General features: G+C 33.9%; 2 protein-coding genes across 2 annotated transcripts; both read right to left on the bottom strand.

The window, feature by feature from the left end:
• Positions 1-968: 968 nt before the first annotated feature.
• Positions 969-1808, bottom strand: LOC126778991 (uncharacterized). Its single transcript, XM_050502740.1, has 3 exons — positions 1753-1808; positions 1468-1537; positions 969-1437 (listed from the first exon to the last, which is right to left on the bottom strand). The coding sequence occupies exons 1-3, from the start codon at positions 1795-1797 to the stop codon at positions 1031-1033; spliced, it is 522 nt and encodes a 173-aa protein (XP_050358697.1). The 5' UTR covers positions 1798-1808; the 3' UTR covers positions 969-1030.
• Positions 1809-5303: 3495 nt separating this feature from the next.
• On the bottom strand, positions 5304-6357 carry LOC126778985 (uncharacterized). Its single transcript, XM_050502733.1, has 2 exons — positions 6245-6357; positions 5304-5918 (listed from the first exon to the last, which is right to left on the bottom strand). The coding sequence occupies exons 1-2, from the start codon at positions 6284-6286 to the stop codon at positions 5340-5342; spliced, it is 621 nt and encodes a 206-aa protein (XP_050358690.1). The 5' UTR covers positions 6287-6357; the 3' UTR covers positions 5304-5339.
• Positions 6358-10421: the final 4064 nt, after the last annotated feature.

Raw genomic sequence — 10421 nt, 5'->3', positions numbered from 1 at the left:
AATAGGACAAACACAAAAACGTATAACTAGACGTAAGAACAATATTTGCTTAAGCCGCCCCCTTTTTTTAGCGCTGATAAATAAATTAAATAATTATTTAGAAACAAAATGTGTATATATGTATATGTGTGTGTGTGTGTATATATTATATATATAAACACATATGTTTATATATCAGGTGAAACGATTTTGTAGTATTTACAATAGAAATAAATAAAAATAAATATGTAATAGCCGTAGACTTGCCATGTAAACGATACGTAATAGTAGCCATACTTTTTTCCTTTTACCCATCTACAACAATGTTAAAATATAACAAACTAGTTTAAGAAATTACTAATATCCACTTGTTCCATTATTTTTGTATTTACTTATATGATTAACGTGTATTTCCCATATTAAGTGAATTGTATTATTTTTTGAGAAATAAATATCTTAAAACATAGAAAATCAGCGGTACCCTTTTCGTCTTTGCGAGGAGTGCCACGGTATCGCTTTCGCATGCTACCGTGAAAATAAGCTACTACCATAAACTAACAAAATATATTACAAATACAGACAGAGGTCCTTGTTACCAGTGAGCGTCGTACGTCTCCGACATACGTGCGTTTGCTGCAAATAACTTAATGCTATAAGCGAGCGAGGGTGCGTTTAAACGACAGTGTCCAGCATAAGCTGAACCCTATTTAATATAATTAATCATATAGATCTGACCTCAACTTACATTGGAGTGTTTATGTATCTGAAACTATCCCTTTATTAACTTTGTATTATTCCTATAACTTAAAATTGTCATCATTTTTCAGACTCATTTAGCTCTAGGTAGCTAAAGTTTCAGCCAATTCAACTGAACACTTATTTTATAGCATTTTTATCGAATAAATGTTCGACGTGATTCTTTAAATTGACATAACTTTGTTATTTATAAACTGATTGAAATAAAACTACAACATGATTAAAAAAAACACTTTATTAAATTAAATATTTTACTAAATAAATAAAGAGCTATATCAAATCACAGATGAACACATTAATAGACGGTTTGACCGTTGCACCCACAATTGCTGGCCACACTCACCATGCCCCCAGCTGGCACAGTACCCTCGAAGGTTACAAAACCGATCACAGGCACATTGCCAGCCACAGCTGTAGCACCACCTACTGGCAGCTCCCCTCCTACAGCTACATCGCCATAACCGAGTGGGGATACTCCAGATATCGGCAAGCCAGCAAGTGATAAGCCGTTTACGCCCACAGCAGCGTTTTCGACAGCAGCATTGATTGCGGCAGCATTGTTGCCAGCGATAGCATTCGCAGCAGCGGCATTAGCTGTAGCTGCTATCGCATTACCAGCAATAACACTGCCAATGGGATTAGCTAAGCCGTTATTGAAGCCCAACCCGTTTCCGTAAGCTAAATTATTTGCGATTCCATTGGTTGCGAGATTGGTTGCTGCTAAACTATTTGCTGCCAGTCCGTTGCTAAATGCAAGATTGTTTCCAAATCCTGTGCCAAGCGCTACTTGGCAAAGAGAACTCTGTAATTAAAAAACGAAACAAAACTGAATCATTTCGAATGTATTATGTTATTTAGTTAATTACAAGCTACCAGTTTGTCTATTGGTAAATTCGTATTCAATTCTTACTTTTATTCTTCAGAAGTTACACACAGACCGAGATCATTACGAATTCTATGATACCATTATATATATTTATAGTTATGTGTATAGACATTAAATAACTCATAACTCACCTTGCAAATGCCAATGAAGAAACAAGTTACTAAGAGTCGGGACATCTTTCTGGCAACAGTTTTAACAAAAGAGTACGTCAACATATGATGTATTTTGACTTATAAATTGTTTAATATCATTTAAAATCAATAATTTCTCAACATTGTGTGAGACGTGACACCACGAGGAGCAGATAATGTTATCGCCTGTGAGATCTTGAACAAATGCAACTTTCTTTATCAATACTTAGGTATAGCGTAGAAAAACGCTACACGTGCATCTGTACGTTTATTGTACGAGTTATTCAAATCAAAATTAACTTTATTTACAGCGCTTTTAATAAAAATCCTGATTTTTAAAGCCTTTTTATTTAACGACAACATTAAAATGACTCTTAAAATATTTGTATCAGTTTTTTTTATTATGTTTCTTTATTTTTCTATTATTTTTTTTAAATTGTATATTATATTGCTTTCGTAAACTAAACTCAAACTCTTAAGATCAGTAGAGCTATTCTGTAATTACAGACTCGAGCTCACCGCCGACCTCGACCATCAAATTAATGATAGAAAGTGATATGCGACACTGACCATAATAATTATAACCTTTAGTAGAGTATTATATTTTATACTGGTGGTACTACTGGTGGTAGGTCTCTGTGCAAGCTCGTCTGGTTAGGTACCACCCACTCATCAGATATTCTACCGCAAAATAGCAGTACTCGGTATTGTTGTGTTCCGGTTTGAAGGGTGAGTGAGGCAGTGTAATTACAGGCACAAGGGACATAATCTTAGTTTCCAAGGTTGGTGGCGCATTGGTGATGTAAGCGATGTTTAACATTTCTTACAATGCCAATGTCTATGGGCGTTGTCACTTACCATCAGGTGGCCCATATGCTCGTCCGCCTTCCTATTATATAAAAAAAATACACATCAAATAGCAATTCACGATTGACGTAATTAGCAGGTTCTTACAGAATAGCACTGCAGCAGCGGATACCTTTACAGATTGACCTTGATGAGTAAACATAAACATCACCAGTTCCATGGTTAATGCCCATAATAATAAAACTAACGCGCACACAACTTTAGCTTATTTTTTTACAATTCCGTAACCGTAACCGTAACAGCCTGTGAATGTCCCACTGCTGGGCTAAAGGCCTCCTCTCCTCTTTTTGAGGAGAAGGTTTGGAGCTTATTCCAGCACGCTGCTTCTATGCGGGTTGGTGGAATACACATGTGGTAGAATTTCAGTGAAATTAGGCACATGCAGGTTTCCTCAAGATGTTTTCCTTTACCTTAAAGCACGAGATGAATTATAATCACAAATTAAGCACATGAAAATTCAGTGGGGCTTGCCCGGGCTTGAACCCACGATCATCGGTTAAGAATCACGCGTTCTTACCACTGGGCCATCTCGGCTTTTTACAATTACGGAGCTTTAATTCATCAGTGTCCCTTTTTGATTGCCTTAGATAATAAATTCCAAGCTACCTATGCATTATTAGCAACTACCAACTTCTATTATACCAGACAAATTGTATTAGTACTACAATACGAATACTATATACTGCGAATTAGGTTTTATTTATAGCATTAAATTTGTTTCAGACTAATTATATAATTAATTGTAACGGATTTTATTTTGAATATTTTCACAATATTTTAACAATAAATTAAACATCAAATGTCTTTAAATTTTTAAACAATCAAAACACAGCTTACTATGTATTAATCATTATTAGCTTTTTAAATAATGGTGATACCATATATTCGAATAACTATTGGAATATCAAGATATTTATAAAAAAGAATATAACCATTTAAAAGATAACTTAAGACAAAAACGTCAATATTTGACAACTATTGCCGCTAGATGGCGATAGGTGCCCATATCACAGTTTAAAGACGTGTAATGAGGCTGTAACTCATTATAATATGAGCTATGATTGACAACAATGTTGTCATGTGTAGCTGTAGCTGTAGATTAATTAAATTATTTGCGAATTATTTATTTGCGATCTAATAAATTTAATATATATTTATTAAATTGACTTTTACAAGTACTTATGAATTGTCAAGCGATACCACCGGTTCGGAATGTGTATTCTATCGAGAAGAACCGGCAAGAAACTAGTAGTTACTCTTTTTTTTTCAAAAAAATACAACATTTTATTAATTACATACACTTACTTCCTGTTACAGATAACCGCTAAAATTGATTGATTTATAAATAAACCTGTTTGTTGATCAAAACTTGAGTATTTTAAACAATTTATAATTACCGAACAGACAACACACCTTCGAAAAAAAATCAGGCATTCGAAAATTTCATACCCAATTATGAGTATTTAATTACATGAAGGCTTAAAGTATTGTGTGAAGGTTTACAGAATGCGAGCAGCTTTGAATCGTAATTCAGATCTTCTGGGTGAAAATTTTTAAATTTAAATTTTTAAACGCAGCAACATTAGCAACAACAAGCTGCTTGCATTTTTGGTTCTCTCTGCTGCACATATTATTGTCAATTATAGTTGCCTTTTACATTATTTATCAAATAAGGCACGCAGCATACTTTGATAGTTATTAGCGATTTTGGTTGCTATATGCAATACGCATTTCTTTCTATTCTTCCTGCACCCGCTGTCACGATATTTAACTGAGCAATTGACTATTTGACGCCGAAGGTTGTGGGTTTGATTCCCACCCAGGACAGACATTTGTGTGCATGATCATGTCTGTTTGTCCTGAGTCTGGGTGTAATTTTCTATATAAGTATGTCTTTACAAAAGAAAAGTAGTATAACAGGTGTCTGGTTTCCATGGTTCCATTACAAGCTCTGCTTAGTTTGGAATCTGATAGCCGTGTGTGAACAGGTTATGATTACTTATTATTATTATATTATTGTCTTAAACCATTTTTTGACATTTAAAGTTTTTATCACTTTTAAACGAACATCCCCAAAATATTATTCCTTATTTTAAGCTTGCTGTCACGTATGAATTGTGCACGCTGACTCGCTACATAAAGTCGTAATGATTCTTCCAAATGAAGGAGTGGTAAATATATAATATCCCTAAAATGTTGCGTGTGTCGTTTTATATTCATACGGATCAGTTTCATAAGTACCTTCTAAAATTATAATCAAATAATAAGTAACATATTTATTTTAATCGTTGCCTTTAGCTCTCTCTAAGGGATAATCACTAGTTATAAATTATGCAACTGGTTTGAGAACCAAGTTACTTCTTACAACAATGATTCGGTTAGGTCCTGTGTGTAGGACCGTGCGTCCCTCTGCGATGGTGATCAGTCAGAATTACAAGTATTGTAATAGTCAGTGTATGATATTAATATTTTAGTTTACCGTTGTCTAAAGGTTAAACTTACATTTCATACTTAAAATGTAATTACTGGGCTCACGCATACATTGATTGCCACACAGGCGCTGCCAAGAAAATGGAGCGCTTTTATCAAATAAGTATAGGTTAAAATATTGATTATTGAAAAAGGTACTAAAATTACACACAGAATATTTATCATTATTTAATTCATCTTAATCTAATATAAATAGTTATTATTTTAATTTTACAATTAAATAAAAAAGATTATTCGACAATTTGTCTTCCACAGTTATAGTTAACTGCTGCGGAACCCTCAGTAGGCAAGTTACCGTTAACCGCTACTGTCCCGTAGATTGGTATTTGACCATTAACGGCCACTGTTCCACCGACTTCTAAGGCATCACCTGAAACTTGAATTCCAAAGCCTGGATTGCCAGGCGAGCCACTTGTTATTGTGAAAGCATTACCAAGATTAAATGTTGCCATATTACCGTTAATGCTTGCCAAATTAGCACTGGCTAGAGCCGCTAAATTGGCATTCGCTGCACCATTTCCATTGGCAATACCTGCTAGATTAGCGTTAGTAATCGCGTTAGCTGCATCTTGGTTGGCAGCAGCGATTGCATTTTCATTTATCGCATTAGCAATTTGTGTATTTGCTATAACACTTGCGATTCCGTTGCCAACACCGAGTGGCGTGTTTGTTATCATGCCGCTTGGAGATCTTGCTAATCCAATGTTATGACCATTGGCAATTACATTTTGGGGTTGAGTAGCTGAGACAATATTAGAAGTTGCGACGCCATTTCTTGGCATATAAGAAATACTTTGAGCGAATGTGATCTGCAACAAAAATTGAAAGTTATTAAAATACTTTTCTTAATGCACTCCAGAAATTAATTACACTTATAAATTACTTCTAACTGGTTTAACCGGTATTTACTAATATTCTACAAAAACCGTTTAGTATTTTATAAAAAAAAATATTTTAAATTATAGTAACTGTTTGTGACGTAGTAGTAAATATTTAATATTCCTATTATAGACTCATCAATTCAGTATATTAGGCTGAGTCAGGTTTCAAAGAACGATATTGAAACATGCTGTGACTATCATTTTAAATGTAAATAAAGAAGTTATCAACCACAAGATGACTTGTAACGTCTTACCTGAAGGAAAATAAGTGAAAATAAACATCCAAGTAAATACATTTCGATCACTATAAAGTAGTAACGATAATGGTAAAACTTTTACCAAACATCTTTTATATCCAATGTGTTGACTTTGGCTATCTACATCACGCGTGACTTTAGTTAAGAAACTATTTTATAATTTAGATAAGATTACATAACCATTATCTGATTTGCGTTTGTTATCATTATATTTGATTGATTAACACGATTTATTTAAGTTCGTTTATTATGCAATTATTAGGAAGTAGGGTCATTCTGTTTATTTCATTTGATAAAAACAAAAATAATTTGCATGAATAGCTAAAACAACCCTTACTTAACGTATCTGTAATATGTTAATGTTCAGCTGATTATTTCACGAGACTGGTCTAAGATTATATTGACCCCAGAGCTGGCGCGTACTAATAACCAAGATAATAAAGCCTGCAGCCTGTGATATGTGCAGAGTAAAAGATACAAAGTAAGTTTGCTTATTCTACTATTCCGTCATGTTTCTTTTTGCGGGTCGGTGAATATATAAGTTATTAAATGTATATAGTGCTTTTCATACGACATGATTTTTAGGTTTTTACGCGATATTGTCTCCTTCACCGCTAAGCACGAGATTAATTATAAATTCAGTGATACATCCTCAGGCTTACATTCGAAATTTTGAGCCATACTCTCTTTATAATTAGAATAAATATATAAAGTAAAATTAATGAACTACAACTTTAATAAAGGAATGAATTGGTGCCTGGTCGAATTGTATCAGTTTTACTAACTAACTGTGAATGTACTAAAAGAGTTTTTTTTTTTTTCAAACTTATTTATATTCAATTTAAACTTGTAAAATGATTCAAAAGTTCTTGTAAGTTCAAGCATATTTTTTATCAGATATTATTTTAAGCTTTATTTAATTAACGATAATCTATCATCGCATCTCTCCTCTTATTCCACCTGAAGTCAGCGCCGTGTGGTTCTGTCTTCCATTCATCTTTCCCTATAGGCATTTACTTGATTACTTCCTTCCGGTATTCACACAACCCATATTGACTTGTCCTTTACAGTATTATTCGGAAAAAATACTTTACGTAGAATAAATGCTCTCCACTTTATATGCCCACATATATGGTGAACACCGCTGAATTGTTTAATAAATCAAGATGAAGCTACGCCCTCAAATTATAATAGTGCTTTCTTCTCTGATTGTTCATAATGCGATCGAGTCATCGTCTAATTTCTTTGTGGAACCTATTGTTCCTCTATTTTAACTTAAAAACTTTTACAAGTTATCACAACAGAGCCCTTAGCAGGTACGTATCCCTTAAAAGATATATCTCCACTCGTTGCTAGGACACCATCAACAATGGTTGGCATAACCAGTTAATGGTATTTCATTTCCTGATACAGCAACATAGCCGTATCCTGTTATATCCTCTTGTGAATAGCTTGGCACAGCTAGATTAGGCTTTGTTAGAGAAGCTGGCGTAAGAAAAGACCAAGTAGGGACGGTGGGAGGTGTGACGGCTGCGATTGGCTGCAGAGTAGGAATGGAAATAGTAGCAGTACCTTGTGTGATTGGCAAGGACACAGCACGGAGGACTATGGGTATTATTGACAAAGGTACATCTGAAGACGTTCTTGGAGTGACCAGCATAATCGCTAAGGGTCCGGGTCGGGCTGTTGACCGCGGTCTTGGTGATGCTGCAAATGAAATGTGTTATTAGTATATTTTGTTTTATTTTTATTAGGATCACCAATATGACACATAGTAATTAAAATAAAATAAATAATACATGTTTACGAATTATATACATAATGTATTTATTATATATGCAAGATGACCTAATGATTAGATCAAGTGGATTTTAAGAGATAAACGTGCATGTAATAATGGGAAAAGCACAGAATTATGATGTGACACTAATCAATTTCATAGATGGCAGCGCATTGTAAGCTCCGTAAGGAGCGAGGACATCTATTCCAGGTTAAGGAGTTGGAACTTTTGTCCAGTTGGCGTTGGCGTGGCGTTGCACGTATTGGTCTAATGTATAAATTTATGGCATTAAACATTTTTTTCTTATACTTACGTCCACTCCTAGCAACTATAGTCACAGCACCGGAAGCCCGAACTTCACCATCAAACATCACAGCACCAACTACTGCTACTCTACCATCGACAGTAGTGATACCAGTGATGGGTATTTTATTTGTTGACATTTTCACTTCCCCTAATCCTTCAGATAGATATGGATTCACTAAATTGATCTGTTGATATAATATATAAATACTTCTATAGTTCAGGCACAAAATAGAATAAATCTCCTTAATTTTCAAGGTAAAGACAATGGAAATAATTAATTATTTAAAGTGAGATCCCGTGAGCGAGGTGCTACGGCATCATTTCGCGAAACGTGGTCATATTTACAGGAAATAAGTATGTAAGGTTTAAGACTACGAGAGATTTGTGTGCACGCATCGGATCCAGGCTGTTTCAGTCCTTGAAAAAATGGGTGAGCGCTTTGTTCACAAAGTCTGACCATGCGTCATTTACCATTTACCAAAATGTAGTTTCATTGTGCGATTTTTGGGTAACACTATATAAACGAGGTTATGCTAAGTTTGAAATCGAGTTATAAAATTTTTATGACATTCATAATGGCTACAAATATAGTTTTATATAATGATACCTTGTCCATTAGGTACCACTGACTTTTTGAATGATTAATTTGTTTTTATAGTTCATCTATGTTATTCTGCACATATTTTTAGTCACCGAGCAAGTTTTACACCTTCTCCTTTAGTAGAGATATACATTTATGGACTAGATTAGGTAATTTAAACGAGTGTATAGTTTATAAATAATATAAAGTTAATTTCTCAATAGCTTTATGTATTATATAAATATATATTAAGCTTCGTATAAAAAAATCATAAACTTGGACGACTTATTATAATATTTCTTAAATTTAATATAAAACAACAGTAACGATACTCACGGAAGGGTATTCCGTACATTTTGATATCACATGACATAGAATTTCCTGGAATTAATAACAAACATCCGTGCAATATGGAAAAACAGAAAAAATATATAATTTTATACAATAATATATATTAAGGAGGCCGAGGAGAAGTATTAAAACTATGAAATAAACACCTAATAAGATCTGAGATGTTACAGATCCTAGTGGCTCGAACATGTTACAGTACAGTACAGTAACAACCTGTTAATGTCCCACTGCTGGGCTAAGGCCTCCTCTCCCTTTTGAGGAGAAGGTTTGGAGCTTATTCCACCACGCTGCTCCAATGCGGGTTGGTAGAATACACATGTGGCAGAATTTCAATGAATTTAGACACATGCAGGTTTAGATCCTCACGATGTTTTCCTTCACCGTCAAGCACGAGATGAATTACAAACACAATTTAAGCACATGAAAATACAGTGGTGCTTGACTGGGTTTGAACCCACGATCATCGGTTAAGATTCACGCGTTCTAACCACTAGGCCATCTCGGCAGATCGGCGGAACGTGTTCATCGTAAGCAAACATTTCGGGTCCAACCATAACCATGTGTTCCGTTTATGATTATAAGTCTTCTAATGCTCGTGTTGGGCTAAGAAACAAACATCGTGAGGAAACTCATTTTTAAAGCAGCGAGGTGGAATATGGTCCAAACTTTCACCTCAAACAGACAGTGAGATATATATATACCTCCTAATTTGCCTCATTTTAAAACCACTATTTGAACAAAGCGAGTCGCTTATATTAGACATGTAAGCCGAAAGACCAGGCGTTATCAAAACCGTTAGAGATATAAATAAGACTTACTTTTCCAAAAACGACTTGACTGAGGATTATCAAATTCAAATAAAACATTTCTTTTTAAGTTGTAAATCGATTTGTTTATATTAATTAATGAATTAATATTAAAACCAATTTTATGAATACGTGGAACATTTTCTTTGACCCACTTTTATATTAAATGTTTATCACAAATTATTTATAAATAAATGAAAATTTCAATAAATGCAAATTTTAAATTATGTCTTTCCGTGATTTTTACATAATAATTACAATAATTTGCAAAAATATATTATAAACTATATTATGTCACCATTATTTATATAACATTAAAATTAAATAGGATTATCTTCGATTCTGTTTAAA

The sequence above is a fragment of the Nymphalis io genome, chromosome 28 (genome assembly GCF_905147045.1).
Source record: "Nymphalis io chromosome 28, ilAglIoxx1.1, whole genome shotgun sequence".
Lineage (NCBI taxonomy): Eukaryota > Metazoa > Arthropoda > Insecta > Lepidoptera > Nymphalidae > Nymphalis > Nymphalis io.
The sequence above is the reverse complement of the archived record's forward strand: the minus strand, read 5'-3'. Positions and strand labels throughout refer to the sequence as shown.